The sequence below is a fragment of the Aedes aegypti genome, chromosome 3 (assembly GCF_002204515.2).
Source record: "Aedes aegypti strain LVP_AGWG chromosome 3, AaegL5.0 Primary Assembly, whole genome shotgun sequence".
Taxonomy (NCBI): Eukaryota; Metazoa; Arthropoda; class Insecta; order Diptera; family Culicidae; genus Aedes; species Aedes aegypti.
The window spans coordinates 316,421,624-316,442,074 of NC_035109.1; the positions used below are offsets into that span (position 1 = coordinate 316,421,624).

General features: G+C 40.2%; 1 protein-coding gene across 1 annotated transcript; it reads left to right on the forward strand.

Moving 5' to 3' along the window:
- Positions 1-3,736: 3,736 nt before the first annotated feature.
- LOC5580237 (protein preli-like) lies at positions 3,737-20,087 on the forward strand. Its single transcript, XM_001662383.3, has 4 exons — positions 3,737-3,949; positions 6,535-6,787; positions 13,739-13,952; positions 18,713-20,087. The coding sequence occupies exons 2-4, from the start codon at positions 6,696-6,698 to the stop codon at positions 19,046-19,048; spliced, it is 642 nt and encodes a 213-aa protein (XP_001662433.1). The 5' UTR covers positions 3,737-3,949; positions 6,535-6,695; the 3' UTR covers positions 19,049-20,087.
- The last annotated feature ends 364 nt before the right edge of the window (positions 20,088-20,451 follow it).

Below are 20,451 nucleotides of genomic sequence, written 5' to 3' on the forward strand. Positions count from 1 at the left end.
AACCAAACAGTAGATGATGTGCTGTTGCTCATATGTTTGAGCTGAAAATCCCAAATTAACTTCGATTCAATTGCGCCAGCTCATGGAACGACCAAATGAGCTGAATTTTTCAGAAAGGCTTCGTCTAATCCCAAGAAATAATCTTGGAGGGTGCCCCGTGGAATCATACAACTTTATTTTTCTCCCATACTGAGCTGGGCCAGTCTAATATAGATTGACGATGTACAGGACGTTGGAAAAATCTGTTATTAATTTACCTTTCACCATGCTATTTAGAAACAACGAAATCTTATAAAAGTTCACTAAAATTTGATTGTGTTTACAAAAGCCGATGTAAATACGTGAAAAATAGAGAAATTTTCGTCATATTTGGTCATTGTATTATAAATTATAAGGAAACATATTGTTAAGCTCAAAAAAAATATATTTTGTAGTTTTTATAAAAATCAAAAAAAATTCCGCTACAAGACATGTTTTTTCAACGTCTGGCATTTTACTCTCTCTTTTTCAGGAGGAGAAATTTTCCCAAACTGTTCAAGAATTTGATTTATCCAGTTCACGTGAGCGCTGGAATTGAGGAAGGACATTCCGTCTAGGATCGTTCTAAACATTTGGAGGGTGATCATGTTTCGTGTTCCGTACATTGGTTGGACGTTGGACTGATGAGGAACTTTTTCAAGGGATCGTTCATTCCTGTATTTTGAAGAGCACTCGAATTTTACGAAGTTTCCAATTCTTTGGTTTAATCAAGTGTCCAATAGTGTAGTTGCTTTGAAATTTATCAAGATTTTAATTGGATTTTGTTAAGTATATTTTTTCTTGTTATTTCCTTTTATTCTTTATTATTAGTTTTAGCTTTGATTATTTTTTATGTTTTTGTTATTTTTTATAAAAGCATGCATATATATTTTACCTTTTATCGATTTTTGATATGCAATGCTTGTGAAATAAATATATAAATCACCCCGTGTGTCGGCATAGTTTATGAACACTCATCAAATGAAAATAAATTATTTTTTTAATTGACAATTGTTTTTGAATAGTTCGTCAGCACAGGTGACGACATACATTTGTCATCGTTTATAATGAAGCCATACAAAATAGTGATATTTAAAATCAAAGTTTCATGAGTCGCATCACTTACCAAGGTGAACCCTGATCATGTAACTTTTTAACCCTTCCCACTAACAAAAATCCTTCCTGCGACTACCGAGGAGATGCAGAGATGATCACGGTATCTAGTAACAACGGTAGTCACACTAAAATTATTTGTATAATTTTACGGTAAGATACTTTATTAACACTATGTATGATATATTACTATATATTGGGTATTGGGGAGGGGTAGCCTAAGGGAGTTAATTGAACTGTTGACTGGATGAAAGTGCGTGGGGTCGCCAGCCTTTTGTCATGAGAAAACAGCCTTAGTGTTGTCTTCCAAAGGTCTTCAAAGATATTAACTAGCCCTACTACAACAAACCATCAGGTAGATCATACCATCCCGGTATGATTCTGCAGCCATAGGTAATCCTTGCGCTGATGGTGGCTAAATAATCATCATCATCATCATCAAATCAAAAAAAAATCCGCTACTGTTTTGTGCAACAGGACCGCCAGAAGACGCTAGTATGAAAAGTCAATCAGCAAGAAAAACGATGCGTGCGCCTTTGGTTATGAGGTTTACCACATAGCGTATTTGAAATCATCGTTAATTTCGTCAGTGTTACGTCTGCTTATCTGGTATAACTATTTCAGGTATTTACAACACAAAGTACCAGAATGTCAATTCCTACATGAGATAGTTTACTGACGGGTCCCGTATCAATAGATCCACTGGCTTAGGTTCGGTTTATCTTGCAGAGCTGGCAGCAATCAACTTCGCTTTGGGGATGATCTCAAACATGCCCGCATACCATTTCTTCATTTTCTCGAACAGAATCAGTTCTATTGAGGCACTCCGGTCGATGAGACCTGTAGATCATGCATCTTACTTTCTTACAAAAAAAAAGCAGATGTGTGCACTGGTCGAAAGAACATACAATACTTTTTAATTGTATTTTATCGTTTACGGCTAACCAGTCACAGTATACAGTGTAGGGGCTCATGCAGCATGAATTAATGGAGAATTTCAGGAATAACTTTCTAGAAGAATCTTAAAAAGAATTAATTGAAGAATCCCTGAAGAAGTGGCGCGCCCGCGGAGGGTCTTTAGGGTTTAAGGGTTAAAAATTATTGATAACAAAGTCTAAATCATGCTATGATTCTGAGCACTGTTTATTTTCGCATAGGAAAAAGTAAAAATATCTTGACCAAGTGGGTCAATAAATATTCTACAGAGACCTCCACTCGAAATGCGATTAAAGAAAAATAATTTATATCTTAGTCCAGCGATGAGATACAAAATTGGTGTCTTCGACAAAGTTGAAAAACTCAATAATATCTATTCACATAGAACCTTATAAACTCAGAAAACGCTCCCAAGATGGCGCTAGTGAGCCAAAACTTTATTTGCTTATATATTAGTCCAGTTATGATATACAAAAAGTTTTCACAAAGTTGAACAACTAAATGATACCTATTTGCATAGAACCTTATAGATTCGGAAAACACTCCCAAAATGCCGCTAGTGTGCCAAAAAAAATGTGCTTATATCTTAGTCCAGCGATGAGATACAAAATTGGTGTCTTCGACAAAGTTGAAAAACTCAATAATATCCATTCGCCTAAAACCTTATTAGTTCGGAAAACACTCAAAAGATGGCGCTAGTGGTTGTTGATTGTTTATAGCTCAGTTCAGTTATGAGATACAACATTGGTGTCTTCGACAAATGTGTTCAACTGAATGAGATCTATTCATCCGAAAACTTATTAGTTTGGAAAACATTCACTAGATGGCGCTAGTAGGCAAAGATTTTATGTTGCTAATATCTCAGTCAAGTTATTAGATACAAAGTTTGTATCTTGGACAATGTTGAACAACTAAATGAATCCTATTCGCTTAGAACCTTATAATTTATATTTATTCCTCTCTTTCTACACTACAGATGACACGAAGGCTTCGTTCTTTGACGGAGAGGGCTGTGTCATGAGCAAAAAAAGATTTTTGACATCCCAGAGGTAACTCGAGTTAACCTGATCAGGTAAGTCAGATGTGAAAATATTGTATACATATTGGTATTGTATAATATTGGTCCCAAATTGCTGCCTTGATGAACATCAGCTCTTACAGGAAGTTTTTAAGACTTGGAGTTTTGATAATTAATCTGAAGTATACGATTTGACAGATAACTATGGATTATTCTTACAATGTATGTTGATAAATTTTTTTTTAGCTTTACAACCAAGCATTCATATTAAACACTGTCGAATGCTTTTTCTATGTCTAGAATAGCCTTCAGATTTGTTGGAATTTACAATGCTCTTCGTAACTGATTCCTATCATGCGTGTGTCAATGCATTCAATTTTTCAAAGTCTGTGTTTACGTTATGTGCATTCAAGGTCATCTATTAACCGACATCTTAAAATCGGAATGACGGATTTTGTACCTGTATTGATCGCGCATTTCATTATCGACCATGCGTCTCCATCGCTAAATTTTCAAATCCCCCAGGGCTAACTTTGCGCAATCCTGAAAGCTTTCAATGCTCCATGCATGCTTTCATCGTTTTTCCATTGGGCCAACATCTGTCAACGTTGTCGCTGCCAGAAAGAAGAAGAACGCTCTCGAAAAAAAGCTGTTCCCTCATGTTTTTGTTTTGGTTCCGCCATCATCGGTTTTTCGATTTGCTGCGCTCTGCTTTTGTCTCGTCGTAATCAGCTGAAGAAAAAAGTGTTATCAAAGTCGTGGAAAACCTATGATTGAACTGAATTGCGTCTTACAAACATTAAACTCGAGTTTAGTTCATATCGTGGTTGGGGCTTTGCTGTTATCTTATCGAAAAACAATCAGGTAAGTTTTGGATGTTTTTGGACTGCAGATTTCTGACTGCCAAATGCATCATCGTTCAAGGTGTTCCCCAGACTGTTATTATCAGAAAAAAAAATGTCTATCAAATCTATGCTCACCAATCATTTTCTTAGACTAAGCTGCATAATATGCAGATATTATCTGGGCAAAATTTGAAGAAAAAAATCGTAGGGTCCGTTTTGCAGTTTTACCTTATTGATGGTTTAAAGGATTTCAAATAGATGTACAAGTTTGTATATACCAGAAGATATAATATACCCAGAATTTAGTTCAAAGTTGCTTTGATTAGTTATTTGCAAAAGAATGCCCTGCAGAGGATTCAAAATAAAATTTTGAAAATGATTCTGAAGCTTGCTCTCTGGTATAGTACTAATGAGTTACATAGAATATCCAATGTTGAAACATTGGAGCAAATGTCGAATAAAATCATTAATAATTATAGATGTAAATCGTTCGTAATCTTCTATTACCATTAGATCTTCTATTACCATTAGATTTTCCTAAAGTTAAACATTTGTTTCTCCTTGACCTCACCTAAGCATAAAATGTAAAAGGTTTACGTATTTTCTAATAAAACTATTAAACTATTAAACCACGAAAAATGCGTTATATAGGGAGCCGGATCCTATTCTTGGCACTTTTGATTCACTTCGACAGTGGGGTTTTTTGAAAGCCACTGAGATCATATTTGGCCATAATATGGGTTGTACTGAAGTGCTTCTTAATGCAAAGTTTCATACAATTCGGCCGAGAAACCCCCCATGCCAAAGTGAAGTAAATTGAAAGCGTTTTTTTTTTATATTATAAGCAGATTCAATCAACTGTAAAAATTTCCAACTGCTACGGCAAATGAAATGTAATATTTTGTTAATAAAATCCTAATTTAGTTTTACCAAATTGGGATGATAGTATTTTCTAACACCGAGGTGATCTCGGTATCTACCTAGTAACAATGTTATCTTCATTAACGAGATTTTAAACCCTGGGCTAGTTCATCTCAGGACCAACGGCCTTACATCCCTTCCGAAGGAAGCCGTCAATGAAATTTTTAGTGACTATCTCGGAGATGGGATTCGGTCCCAGGTTCTCGGAGTGAGAAGCGTGTGTTCTAACCACTACACCAGGTACGTCCCCATTAGTTACCATGGATGTCACACTCAAAATCCTCTCTTACCACGATGATCGTGAAGACCGCCGTATTTGACTTTATAATGCTTGGAGTTCTCGAAAGTATACATTGAACATGGAAACCTACTCGCAAGCTACATCTGTTAGTTCCTTGTGCAACTTGGTTTATTTTGATGAATCACGGAGTTGCAACTACAAACTGTACGGTTGTCAATGCTTATCCTTATGCCTAATGAGTTTTTACTTTTTAAATCAAACGATGGAAATTTAGGTCTGCAAGTGCTACGATTTTGAATTCCTAGGAATAAAACAATAACAAATGCTCAATACTTTTCATTGTTTTCATCAATTTTATACCTCTGCTTTCTATGTCGATGGTTTCTTTTAATATCGTACACCATTTACCCTAAATTTTCAATAATAATCATATTCGGATTTACTGTAATATTTAGTAGGAAACGACAGGTGAGCACAGATTTGGTGGAGATTTTTTTTCTGATAATAACGATCTGGGGAGCACCGTGCGCGCACACAGCTGCAGAACGGACAGATTGGTGGAATGAATAGCTGTGTTCAACGAGCTGCTCGAACTTGGTTGCAACCACTTGCGAGTCAGCTTTTGGTGTTCATTGAGCCACTCCAACCTACTTCGAGTCGCTCGGGTTTGTGTTCATTGAGCCGAGTCCAACCAACTCCGAGTCGCTCGAAACAGGTTGGAAGCTAGAGTCCGAGCTAGTTCAACCAGCTCGCAGTAGCTCGTGTTTTTGACGTTTAAAACGTAAACATTGAAAAAAAAAAGCAAAATTCCGAAGCGATACAAATTGTTAAGTGCGCGAATTTTTTTTTCATGTGGAATTCCGGTAAATTAGCAAAAAGAGTAAAAAGAGCGTTCATTGAGAAAGCAGCTTGGAGTTGCTCGAAGTAGCTTTGACAGTTATTTGTTGACAAAAAATACGAGCTAGTACAACCAAGGGTGGAGGGCGGCTGTCAACTGGGAGTAAAATTGAAAAGCCGCCAACCTAAGTCCAGAACCAGTTTTAAGGCTTAACGCGGAAAAGTAAAAATCATTCTTCGCAAAATTACAGGTAATCAATGCGCTTGAAAGAAATTGTTTGCAAGCAGTTATTTGCTACGTGCTACTGCAGCGCGCTGTTGGCAATTTAATCAGAAAATTCTGCTAAATTCCCAAAAAAGATGTTTGCGAGAAAATTGATTACGCCGTCACCATTGTTTGGTCGTTATTTTGTATGGTTGTTTACATTTTAGAACCAGCGACACGTCGGGGTAGCAATAAAGAGCCGCCAGTTCCACCCTTGAGTACAACCAACCCCGAGCAAGTTCGATCAAAGTCATTGAACACAGCTAATATTCACTCACATTCAAGAAATCTGCGACAGCAGTAGGCGACGACACTGCGACACTAAAGTTTGTCTCCTCAGTCGATAGGAAAACGTCAAAAAGAAAAGTGAAATCCAAATTCTGAGTGCGCGCACGAGATCAGTGCCCAGACAACGAAAAAGGACGACGGTCGTCCGGAACTGCAAAATTTCAGCGTTCCATTCCGGTCATTCGGACATCCTACCGCGCCGCAAGCATAACCATGGCCAAGTACTACGAAAACACCACGACGTTCAACTATTCCTGGGAGCAGGTGACGCAGTGCTTCTGGAACCGGTACCCAAATCCGTTCAGGTGAGTTTCACAATCGACCAAAGGTCGGATTCTACTGGGGATGTGACGATATGGGGCATTCTATTAGTGGGTAATAGAAGACAACGATTTGCATGGTGTAAATATAGGTTACCCCATAAAGCGCACCGACTAAAATTACATAATTTTCGAGTGTAGACGTGAAGTGTGCAAGCGAATGTGAATCTCGCAGGGCTGGTAGCGAATCACTTCTTAATGACTTCTCGCATAACTTCTGATCTCGCCCTAAAAGCCATTGGTAACCATGTGTGTAGCTCGTTGTTTCTGAGCATTTGAATGGATTTTATTGCTATTTAACAACGCTATGGGGAAGAAAGGATCATTATCTACCTGCCCGTGATGTTGGTTTGGATGCTTATTCCTTCTTTTGCTCAGAAACAACAAGCTACACAGGTGGCTACCAATGGCTTTTAGGGCGTTATCTCAGAGTATGCGAGACTTGGTCACATTTTTGGACCTAGAGAGGAAAATAACCATCATCGTTTTACACATTTTCAAAACCAGTTTTTTTGCTCAAAATTGAAGCAAAGCTCATGAAAGTCTATCATTGCATTGCTCTTGATACCTGTAATGCGATGATAGATTTGCATAAGGATTTCTTCAAATTTGATAGAAAAAAATAGATTTTTATTTTTTGATGATTGCTAATGATCGAATGATGGATTCTTGAGCCTTAAAAGTCAGATATTTACCCTAACTAGAGGAAACGCGCAGTCCCTTCAATGTGGTATACCGGGCACCCCCGTTGGTGTGACCACTTTTTTAATTTGTACCCCCACTAATCTGTACATCGTTCAAATTAAAATGGCTTAACCATCGGCTAAGTTTTTCGAGCGGATCATCAACCGCCGTCTGATCCCGGAGCTTAGTCGACCGTTCGACTTGACAAGCGTCAGCACGCCTTTCGTACGGGGCGTGTCACCGATACCTACTTCACCTAGCTAGAGAGATCGCTGCCAACTGTCGACGAGCACTGCTTGATAGCTACCCTAGGTTTGTCAAAAGCGTACGATACGACCTGGTGACACGGCGTATTATGTACCTTGAAAATGTGGCGAGTATGAGGTCAGGGCAACGTGCTGCAAAGCTTCCTCTCGGAGCGAATCTTCCAGGTGGCTGTAGGAGGACAGTTATCTCACGAGCATCAGTTGGAGAACGGGGTGCTACAGGGTTCAGTGCTATCAGTGATGCTATTTCTCGTTACGCTGCAACTCATTTTTCGAATTGTATTGTGCGGAGATTTCCAGTTTGGACACGGCGGTTCTAAACCGCCGTTCCTCAAATCGCCGTCCAAATCGTCGGTCGATGAAAGAGAGAGATGTATTCGAAATCGACTGCAACTTTGACATTTTTTAATACACCGTTGCCGTTGGTGCAACACGTACGTGAGATTGCCTTTTCACTACCACATTTTTTTGTGGTTTGTTTTGATTCCTTTTGACAATTTTTTTATGTTACTTATGCTACGAGCTGGAGGGAAGCACATTGGGATGGGCGTTTTGATGCATGTTTGGAAAATTTGATTTTGGTAAAGTTTTCAATTACTTTGATTTCAATCAAATATGTATAAATGTGTTCGAATTGGATTTCAATGTAGTGGTTTTATCTAGAATCGTCGCTTTACAGATGTTTTATGTTTATCGTGAGTAACTGCGAGGCACAAACCTATTGAGTTAGAGGATATTCATACCGCCTGAATGTATTGGAGTGCCCCTTGAACTTTACCGCTGGTTTCGAACCAGCTCAAGCAATGTCCCTTCAAATCCATCTTCCAAGAAAATTCACAATACCAGCCGGAGTCAAAATTATTTCATACGCCGAAGACATCCTTTTAGTTGTACGTGGAGCAAAACATGAAGCGCTACTTCAGGCAGCCGTGAAAACAGTCGAAGAGAAGAGCATTGGTTTCACCATATATGCGACAAAGTCGCATAGTTTATACCGCAGTACGTATGCGCGCCGGGAGCTGGCGAATGAGATCACCAACTCTGCAGATCCTTGCCCCAGCTTACAACAAGATGGTTCGCTTTGCTTCCGGAGCTGTCGTGACCAGCCCGATACTATCGGTCATGGCCGAGGCGGGAAATCTGTCATTCGAACTTCTTGTAACACAGTTCACAGCTCAAACGGCAATTCGATTCCAAACAACTCTAATTTGCCGTGCATTGGACCGACTAGACAAGTTTACGGGAACAGCGCTTCTTGCTGTAGATAACCTTGCAAGAAAGAAAACCGCAAATTGAGTGGGCCGTCAAAAGAAGAGTTCCAGTCCGCAGGGCACCCAGTTGGCGGCGATATGGCTGCCGGTCACAGAGATCAACAAAGCGAAGAACTTGGGCATACTCAAGCTAGGCTGGTCGGTTTGCCAGCTGAGGATACAACAGCCTCCTGAAGTTTGATTCAAGTGTTTCGGGAAGGGCCATAAGTTGTGGAATGGCAATGGTTCGGGCAGCCGTAAGATGTGCAGAAAATGCGGCACCGAAGGCCATAGGGCAAGCGATTGTAAGCAAATCGCTAAGTGCCTAATAGGTGTCGACAAAGCAGACAACGGACACTTAACGGGTGGACCCAAATGTCCGGGCACAAGCGGAGTATCAAAGCAGCCAAAACGGAAGTAACACATTTAAATTTAAACCACTGTGATGTAGCCCAGCAGCTGCTTTGGCAGTCAGTCTCGGAAACGAAGACCGACATGGTGTTACTGTCGTACCCATACCGCATACCAGCCAACAACGAGAACTGGGTGGCGGATAGGACTCAATAGATAGCAGCTATAGGGAAAACAGGACAATACCCAATCCAAGAAGTATTCTCTAACTAAAATGATGCTTTTGAGATAGTCGAAAGGATGTTAGCCGAACTAGCCAATCGGCAGCTTGTAGTGATAGCTGGTGACTTTAATGCATAAAAAATGCATGGGCAGTGGAGCGGGGTAGCCGCTGCACCAACCAAAGAGGCCAGCTATCGTTGGAATCCCTGGTCGCGTCAAATTTAAAGCTGGCAAATGTGGGTACAGTGAGTACCATCCGCAGAAATGGTGCAGAATCGATTATCGACGTGACGTTTTGTAATCCTAACCTTTTAGGTACCATGAACTGGCGCGTTGATGACGGTTATACTCATAGCGATCATCAATCAATTCGCTATAGTATAATACCAGGCGGGCGGAGGGCAGTGCAGTGTGACTCGACCAGAGCCCGAGGTTGGAAAACAGCGCGCTTCGACAGCGAAGTTTTCAGAGAAGCCCTGAGGCGCGAAAGGAACACTCTGGACCTCAACGGAAAAGAGCTAGTTGCTGTGATATCACGATCGTGTGATGCTTCCATGCCGAGAAAGGCCCCTCCTAGAGAGAACAGGCCGCCAGTGTACTGGTGGTGCGAATCAATTGCAAATCTTCGAGCAATCTGCCTTCGGGCTAGGCGAAAAATGCAACGCGCACGCACAGAAGCACGAAGAGAAGAACGCGCTGCAGCGTTCAGAGAGGCAAAGTTAGCTCTTAAAAAGGAGATCATGAGTGAAAACGGGCATGCTTTGATAGTCTATGCCGGAGTGCCAACTCGAGTCCGTGGGTTGACGCCTACAGAGTGGTAATAGCTAAGAACAAAAGTGCCATAACGCCGCAAGAGAAGTCGCCAGAGTTGCTGCGATCGATAATCGATGTACTCTTCTCGCATCATCCCACAAGCCCATGGCCCCCAGCGCTGTATGCGGCAGATGAAGGAAAAGAAGTGGCTGGCCGGAGTCGTGAAATCATTCGCGTCAAACAAGGTACCGGAACCCGATGGTATCCCGAATGTTGTCTTAAAAGCGGCAGTGAAAGGAATCTTCCCGGATGTATGACAGCGACAGAAATTGCTGCTACTACCAAAGGCGGGGAAACCACCAGGTGACCCGTCGGCGTATAGACCTATCTGTCTACTAGATACGAAGGGCAAGTTATTAGAGAGGTTGGTCCTCAACAGGCTAGTACCGTATACGGAAGGTGCGGACGGCCTGTCCAACAACCAGTTTGGATTCAGGAAAGGTTAATCTACTCTGGACGCTATCCAGACGGTCGTCCGGACAGCTGAGGTGGCAATCGAGCATAAAAGGAGCGGCATCCGTTCCTGCGCGGTTGTCACTCTGAATGTGAAGAATGCGTTCAACAGCGAAAGCTGGGAAGCGATAGCCAACGCACTTCACCGCCTCAAGGTACCGGTGCAGTTGTTTAAGCTTCTAGAAAGCTATTTTGATGGTAGGATTCTGCTGTATGACACAGGGGAGAGCAGAAAAGCGTTCAAACTACCGCGAGAGTGCCTGAAGGTTCAATCCTGAGCTCGATGTTATGGAATGCGATGTACGATGACGTACTGAGGCTGCCCCTTCAGAAGGGTATTAAAATTGTTGGCTTCGCCGACGATATCACCCTAGTGGTCTATGGTGAATCGATGGAGAAAGTAGAGTTGACAGCAGAGCACTCTATTTCCATAGTTGAGGAATGGATAAAGTTTAGGAAACCAGAGGTACCAGAGGAGTCCGTAACGCGTGTAACGAGGCAACACTCAGATGTTGGCAGCAGGAATGAGATTTAAGGGTCGATGGACCCATCGGCTAATACCAAATGTGTCAGATTGGTATAAAAGAAACAATGGGGTAGTGAATTTCCACCTGACGCAGTTTCTAACAGAACAAGGCAGTTTCTATAGACAGTAGCTGCATAGGATCGGGCACTCAGAATCTCCTGCATGCCCCAATTGTGCTGGTGTGGAGGAAACAGCGGAGCATGTCGTGTTCAATTGCCCCGTTTCATTGTTGTGAGAGGTCACATGCTCACTACATGCGGAGGGAACACGTCCCCCGACAATATAATAGATAGAATATGTGCAGATGCCGAGTGCTGGAATGCATTACCTACGGCTGTCATTCACATTATGTTAGAATTACAGCGCCTATGGCGCGCCGACCATGAGTTGGCTGCAGAGGCTGGTCCCTTGTAACATTGTTTAAGTCGGCTAGGAGAAGCAGTTTGCCTAGGCTACTTCTGCTACATGTGTTAAGTTCTATATGCACTGGTCATTTTTCGAAGTAACACCATGAGGTGGTGCCGGCAAGATGAGGGTCTGATGCCAAGGGTAATGTCTGTACACTATGTACACCACTTGAACAATTCAACAAGAATTGCTCATGTACAGTGAATCGGCTGATTTTAGTGGGTTGGTGTTGCTTCTCCAAACTCCCTGAGTTACCTTCTCAAGCGTCTGTGTGCAGATTTCCCCCAGAGTGGATTCAAACAAGATGCGTCAATGTCAATATTGGAACAGCGTTCCAATAGAGCAGTAAACCTGTCAAAACTGGAACACTCTTGTTTACAGGCACTTTAAATTCCCCCTTGTAAAAAAATAAAAATAGTAGTTTGCACCAGAGAATGTGATTATAGTAGAGAAACGCGGGATTATAATTCATATGGTATAGACGCAATAATATCTCGGATGTGATCCAACGGATATTCTGCGTCATTGATAGAATTGATGCCCATTTCAAATAATTAATCTATTCGAAGTGGACATTAATACTATTGGTGACGTTCAGTTTGCCTTTTGCTAACCAGAATGATCCGTAGCCACTCTTACTATTAGCTAGCTAGATACATCGTTATCATATACGACGTAGGGAATACTTAGGAACTCTTAGGAAAATGACTAGTAGATTCACTGAGTAGAAATAAGTGGCGACAATCTTATTTTAATATGGTTTTTACATTGCCATAATAAGAAATACCTCTTTTGTAACAGCGGTATAAATAATCTAATTCCAGCTTCATTTTCGCAAAATTTACAAGTAGAAAGTAGGCGTTGTGAAGCATTGCATTTGCCACCGAAAAGTGAATCATGTAGGAGACTGTAATAGAAGCCTAAGGTAACTTTACTTTTCAATATTCACTATAAAATGACTGTGGAAAGTAAGACGCTGAAATCGATCATTAGGGTACACTTGCTAGTTTCGAAAAATTGTTGAACAGACAAGGAAAGCGACTTTTTTCTTCAAGGATATATGAACGTAATGACCAATAAATACTTTTAACAACAACAAATTAAATTAACTAGGACTACTACTTTTGTTAAACTTGACGACAATTGACATTTAAGACTCTAATCTAACGTAAAAGACAGGAGTAATCAGAATAGCACTTGAATGACAAATTATTCAAAACCATTTCGACTAAACAGTATTAGTAATGACACTACTATTTCAAACAAATTCTGATGGAGCTGCTGATTTTCACAATGCTTCCTTTTCTCAGAAGCAAGGGAATATGGGTGCTTTTCAAAAACTACCACGTCACAATACTAATACAAAACAGTGTTCATGTGGGCGCCATTGCCTAGTCCGTCTGAGTTGACTTTATTTATAAACAACATTTGCAATGACTATCGATAATTGAGGTCATTCAAACAATATTTTAGTGTGCGTGTCATCCTGTCAATCGCCGTAAGAAACCAAGCTTACCAATGACGTCACTTACGTATCGCTTTCACCAACACACATCCATCCTCTCTTTTGTGTAACTTCTTTTTGAGTCTTATTGAATTTGCTCGATTGGAACCACGTTTGACGGTTCAATTGGAACCTTTGGTTTCAGAATTCGCGCTTCTCTATAATAAACAAATTCTCTGGTTAGCACTAACCAAAGAAAGAATCGACTAAAAGAAGTCCGCTACCAGCCCTGTTATCGGAATTTGAACTCATACATGCGGCAGGGGCTGACGATTTCGATGCGGCCACTTTGTACATTCTTTGCATTTAATTTGAAATTGATTGAATTCTTGGTCGAGCCCTATTCAATCAAGGCTGTTGCTACATGCTCGATTGTCTTCGTGTAATGAATATTCATTCCTCATCTACTCACCTCAACTAGCTTTATCTAATCTAAACGTTCGATTTCCTACGCTACAGCCTGCACGTACTCTCGGAGGACACCGTCTGCCGGGAGATTAAGAACGGGAAGCTCCACAGCAAGCGGCTGCTGACCAAGACGAACCGAGTGCCGAAATGGGGCGAGCGGTTCTTCAAGGCCAAGTCCGTCAACATCCTTGAGGAGTCGGTGGTGGATCCGAAGGAGCGCGTGCTAGTCACCTACACGAGGAACATCGGCTTCAACAAGATCATGGTGAGTGTGTTGCACCAAGTGAAGCGAATGGGGTGATGAATATGGGTATATTTGGCTTCGCGGGTAGCGCTATCTTGTAGGTATTGTTTGCCGAGGCAAAAGATTAGCGTGTGATTTGTGTTTCCCCAAATTAGAAATATCAGGCGAGATGATTGCAAAATTTCGTCACAACTTTGCTCATGTCGTGAGACAGCAGTTTATCTGTTTCGCTTTCACGTGTAGGGTTTGGCCTAAAAATGGCTAAGTGAATATTCGTTCCAAACCTGGATCGGAAAGTTTGTTGCTGATTGTTAGAATGCAGACATTTGGAAGGAATAAGGTCGATGAGTTGTTGCATATTTACATTGTAGATTATCGATGAAAGATGCATTTAGAGCTTCAGAATAAAATTTTAGAGCTATAATCGTCTCCTACAAAGTTGTTTGTTTTAAGTTTTTTTTTTAATAAGGTTAGTCTACATTCATAGATATAAAACAGTCAACTTTTTATTTGTAGAAATTATAATATACATGTTTTAGCAAAGTCGTAATACGCTCAATTTCGAGCATGTTTGCCAATAAAAAGTTATTCTCTATCTCTTGAATTGATAGATTCAGAGCTTTTTCATATGTTGACAAAAGGGTGGTGAAAAAATCTGGTTTTCTAATTTCAGCGTTCTCAAATTTATTAAGTCGTATGAATAAACTGAACAATAGCTTCTATTTTGCTCAAATCCACCTATCTTTACTAAAGTTGGTATGATATAATTGAGCAAATGAGCATTCACTTTTAGAATATCCAAATTCGTATGAACAATGCGGTAAATGCTCAGTAAATCCTAAGTCATGCTCAGTACAAAACGGTACTGAACCAACGACTTTTGATTGATCGTACTGGGTTTACCACTCGTGGCTTTTTGTTACCATGGGGATTTGACTGATATTTGAACCACCATGCCCGTTACTGTCATCTGCTTTCTGAGAAATCCCTTTTTGGTGGTTTTTTGGAATTAGTTTGTTCCTTGCTGTAGGCAAAAAGCCTTGAAAATTGCAAAACACCCGTTGCTAAGGGCAACCCAAAATTACTGTAGAAAAATGTTCTATTTCCCGCTGCATTTCCCGCATTTAGAGCCTTCAATGACACTACTGATTTAGAGAAATTCATGTACCCAATATAGGCTACTTGATGAGATTCACGATTTTAAACTACTGTAGTGAGAGAGCCGCGTGATTTTCGCGAAATTCAAGCCTACTACTATTACCATTCCCAGCACTATCCACTTGTACCTAAAATTGTTGGATCTTGTTGGACTTTAATGGAATCCATAACCACGTCTTCTGCGACATCAATGGGGTTTTTATCGGCAGTATTTGATTGAACAGGGCATTTCTTTTTCATAAGAATCTGCCAATATCTATAATTTAGCACAAACTGCTCTTCAGACACCTCACGCAAAGAAGAATCATCAACTGTAAGTACAAGCTCAACATGATCTCCTTTGAGGTGGCGCCGATGAATTCTCCACGCGTCAGAGCAGAGGTTTTCGTTCTGGCATTCAATGAGTAACAATACCATTTCATTGCTGGACTTAGCACTCCACGTGAGAAAGGTACCAGCTCTTCGGAACGTGGAATGTTATCTTCTTCCACTACTACTAGGTCAGCTCCTTCCCATAGTGTTAAACAAGAAAACTTGTTCTTGCCCAATCAGCTGTGTGTTTTACCTGACAAGTGAGCACTAAATACCCAGGCCGGAATCGACAGCAAGCAACATTAGGTTTGAACAGTTTCCGGCGTTGCTGAACAATGGCCAACAAAAGAGCTTCTTGAACGGCATGTTGCTGATTAGTTGACAGCTCAATTGCAGGATAATTCTTGGGCATAATCCCTAGCCTTGCTGGGTAGGCTATCTCGTGCCCTATCGCGAATTGTTTTTGGTTCATGTGAGTACACAAGGTCTACAGAGTCCCTGGTATTTACCCCTACATTCCTATCGACTGGTATAGTGGTATCGCCACGTTTGATTGTAAAGGAATACATATTTGAATTTACCTTCTGTGCATGGGCTTCACCAACCCAGTTATTCGCTTTACCTTCCTGAGAGAGCCCAACATCGCGAATCTTCTTGGACGCAGGTTTTTCATCGCTGCTGTTGGTACGGTCGAGATCTGAAAGGGAGGCACAGATACTACACACGAAATATAAGACAACGTTTGTTTGAACTGCAAGATAACTCCAGCTTGCCATCATCAATCAAGGCAGGCTTGGGGAAAATCGCTAGTTTTCTTTTGTTGTGTACTTTCGATCTTTCCTGACAAACATGGAAAAAGGGCCACAGTTTTCTATGCACTAAATATTCATTTTCATTGGAAAAAGTAAAACGATACGTTTTTCAATGCTTTATATTCAATCAGATTGAAAGGTGCTCACGTGGCATTACTTGCGTTATGTGCATGAATTGATTCTCATTCGATTTTTGTCACTTTTGATGAAATGCGAAATTGTGTTTAATTCAGTTACCGTGAACGTACCATATTTGACGCGGGTCCAAACTTGACGCATTTTCTCATTAATTGTATCATAAATTTATTCTCATTCAGACTAGCACTCGAAAATTTATTACTTAATCTTCATTTACATGTTATTGAAGGATTCCAATCGAAAAAAGTTTATCTTTGATTAATAATTGGCAAAAAAAAATTATTTGAAAATGTATCCGACAAGTGCGTCAATTTGTTCATTCCTTAGTGAATGTGCTAAATATTGTTAATCAATTTTTGTGAAAATATTATGCTGTTTTACAGCAATATCATCAACAACAGTCAGTAATATTATTTTATTCGTGAATTGACGTCGAAATTTTTCTATTTTTAAGCTTTCAGACATATTTTTGTATGAAAATCTTGTGCGTCAAGTTAGGCACTCAATGTTCCTTATTATTTGCTTTTTCGTTCAGCATGTTTTGTTGGATCGAAAACAGGAAAAAAAAAATTATCGTGCTTGCCTTCAAAAAATCCGTCCGCGAAACAACCCAATGCTTTATGTAATCGCATGTAAAAAGTCATCCATATATTACGTAACGTTTTTAGGGAGATGAGGGGGTTCAGAGAAACGCAACGATTTGTACAAAATATTCGCACTTTTCATTGAAAAACAATTGGCCGAGGTAAAGAGAAGTTGAAAATTGTGCAATTTATCGCGGTTTATGGACGTCCCCTAATGTTTTAAGGAAGCTTCAATAAATTCGTCAGGAGGTGAGGTGTAGGTTCAATGGTTTGTTTCGTATAATTTATAATAGGGGGTGTCCATGAGATACGTGTCACAAAAACATACCACTTTCTACAACAACCCCGCCCATCCGCCCTACGTACCACTTTTTATATGGAACCTTCAAAAAACTTGTATGATTCGTCACATCTTGCAGAACACCTCCTTCCCCCTAATAACATGACGTACTTAATGTATAACCCATGTATGGTTCTCGATCTATTCCGAGGCCCATACTGCCGTTGGTTCTACGCATATTTGTCCCGCATATTTAGGGTTACATAGAACATGAGACAAGTATGCGTAGTTCACGTGTTATAAGTAAAGAAGATTCGACGACCATTTTTGGAATCGGCTTCGTTCTAGTTTTTGACCAATTTGTCCTTATTTTACCAACTCCTTTTCCGTTTCAGCATAACGTAGTTTTCAAACCTTTCCCTTGTTTGATATCACAACGAAAATACATTAAACTAAACAATAATGCTTGACTATGGATTGAGCTCAATCGCCGGTTTTATGTTCTACACTTTAACTAAACGCATATGCGAGAGTACTACCAGATGACGTCATTCAAAACATTTTCCAAAGGTTCTAACTTTTATGTCCACTCTAAAGCGCTTTTTTCAATTAATTGAACTATTGAATACTGCAGCTCTTGTATATTTTAAAATTTAGCAATAATTTTTTAGTGCGTCAAATAAGGAACATAGTGCGTCAAATTAGGCACATTGAAGAATTGATGCGTCAATTAAGGAACCTAATGTGTTCCACAAAAAGTCTATCAAACATAAAGAAAAAAAACGTTTAATATTTTTTTACTGATTTTTCCCTAATTCTATAATAGTTGAGCTAGCATAGGTTCAAATTTCAACAAAATCGGACAGGTTTTGACGATTTGACAAATGTTTGAATTTAGAATTTTCTTAACCGCGTCAAATATGGTACGTCCACGGTACGCGCCTTCTCCATGTTAGTCCAATGTTTGATATCTGGGCTCACAGTGACAGTTCGTGACAGCGGAATCCCGGCTCACTATGACGTACAGAAATTTTGTATCGGTTTCTCCCTCCGAGGTCGAGATCATCCTTCCTTTGTCTCTTCGGAGTACTTACTAGAGGGACTTTAGCCCGTTCTCGGGCTTCAGAAAAGTCCATACCACTCTTTAGCAGCTTCTTCAGCCGTATGTCATAGTATCTAAACAGAAAAAAAAATCTTGGATTATTACCCCTAATTCAATTTTCAATGTAACCTTTATTTAAAACTTTCATGTAAATAATAATACATGTTAGATACCGGGATCGATAACCGTGAAACCCACTAAATACTCGGAATACGATATCGAAACTCAACTATTTCATCACTTTGATCTGACACCGGTCGTCACAAAAGTGGAATAACAACAGACTCTTTATTAAATTCATTCTTGAAAATTGGAAATGTTCAATATTTAATTCCTACTTACATACCCAATTTGCTCATTAATCAATTAATTTCAATCAATTCTTCCATTTGCAGAGCGTCGTCGAGAAAGTAACCTACCGATCGTCACCGGACAACCCCTCCAAGACCATCGCGACCCGATCGGCATGGATCGACTCGTCTGTGTTCGGGTTCGCCACCGCCATCCGGGCGTTTGGGCTAGATCGCTTCAAAAAGAACTGCATGAAAACGGCCAACGGCTTCAACTACGTCCTGCAGCACATGTTTCCCGCCCATCCGTCTTCGCTGGCGGCCGTCCACAACCAACACCTGACGAAGGCCCAGAAAATCAAGGAGGCCGCCAAACACGCGTCCGACCATGTCAAGGCCCAAGCCGAACAGTTTGTGCAAAATATTTCCGTGAAAGGTTGAACCAAGCCCCCCTAGGTGGGAAGCTTTGAGGCACCACTTCGAACTTCTCGTCTGTCGACACTCGCTTTTTTGCACTCCTAATCCGACGTTGGTTGATGATTATCTAGGATTCAACTAGTGTAAGTATGATTCCAACTTCCCTATCCTCTTTCCTTGTCGCTGGTGTAATTGTAGATAGTCTAGTATTTCGCTGCTATGGAATATTTCGAACGCTATGGTAGCAAAAAAGTATTTGAGAAAAACTTGTGAATTTCCAGATTGCTTCTCACTTTCCTTATTCAATCGTTTTGAAGCTACAGTCGTATGTCTTGAACGCGCTTCCACTCGTCGCTTTTTCTTGGCATTTTTTTACGATTCCCATTAAACCGTAAGAAGATAACTGAAACATTGAGATAGGCGGTAGCGCGTTGAAGAAGAAACGGCTGGAAACATTTTTTTACACGGAATACGTCAAATTTGTGCATCATTCCAATATCGAGAAACAACACGACACTATTTAACAAGTTAATGATAATACATAGAAAACTAGAAGCAGAAACAAAAACGAACGAGAGAGAAGCAACAAGACACTTATCGATAAAGGTTTAGCTGATTAACTAAAGATAACGTTGAGGAAAGGGATAAATTTCATAGTTTTCTGAAAGAACGTTTCTGCTTTCTAAAATGCTTAGAACTCGACACTTGAAAAAAGGATTAAAACAAACACCTGTAGCACTATAATAGTGTAGTGGTAATCCCTATTACTTTTAATCAAAACAATAATTTTACTGCAGTTTTGTAGAAAGTAGGTTAAAAGTGAAGGCAAGTATAACTGTAAGGAAAGATAGGGCGCAATTAGGACAGGTGAAAGTGATAGAAACGGATATAACAGATGGTTACCGAGCATACTGACGGTGCGTGTTGCAATGTTTAGCATAGGAGATAAAGAAAAGTCGGAACTTGTTTGGAAGCGTTCCGGATTACGCAGCTTGACCATTCGGTGCATGCGGAGAAACCCGATTGATTGTAGATATTAATATATTTTACTACGTTATAGAAAGTTGTAGTCTGTGTGTTTTGTGATTGTATCCGAACGAGGTCCATTGTCTCTACGTTAGGGGAGTTGTGTTGAAATAGTTGTAGGATAACAAAATTAATTTCTAAAAAGCTGTTTACTAGTCCATATTAGAGTATCTTTCTTTTTCTTGGAATTACATCTCCTCTAGGACAAGGCTTACTTCCCTGGATTGTATCAGCTCTTCCACAATTATCAACTTAGAGCATTTCCAAGATTGCCACTAATGCATCCGTATAACAGGTTAAATTCTGGTAAACGAATCCAGATACCTTTGCGTGGCTTTTCCTCATAATTATGAACGTTACTATAACGTTTTCTTAGTAATAGTAGCCATAGTTCTTAGTCT

Coding starts and splice junctions, on each gene's coding strand:
- LOC5580237 (XM_001662383.3), top strand. CDS start 6,696: ATGGCCAAGTACTACGAAAACACCACGACGTTCAACTATTCCTGGGAG. Junction 6,788..13,738: donor CGGTACCCAAATCCGTTCAG/GTGAGTTTCACA, acceptor CCTACGCTACAG/CCTGCACGTACTCTCGGAGG. Junction 13,953..18,712: donor TCGGCTTCAACAAGATCATG/GTGAGTGTGTTG, acceptor TTCCATTTGCAG/AGCGTCGTCGAGAAAGTAAC.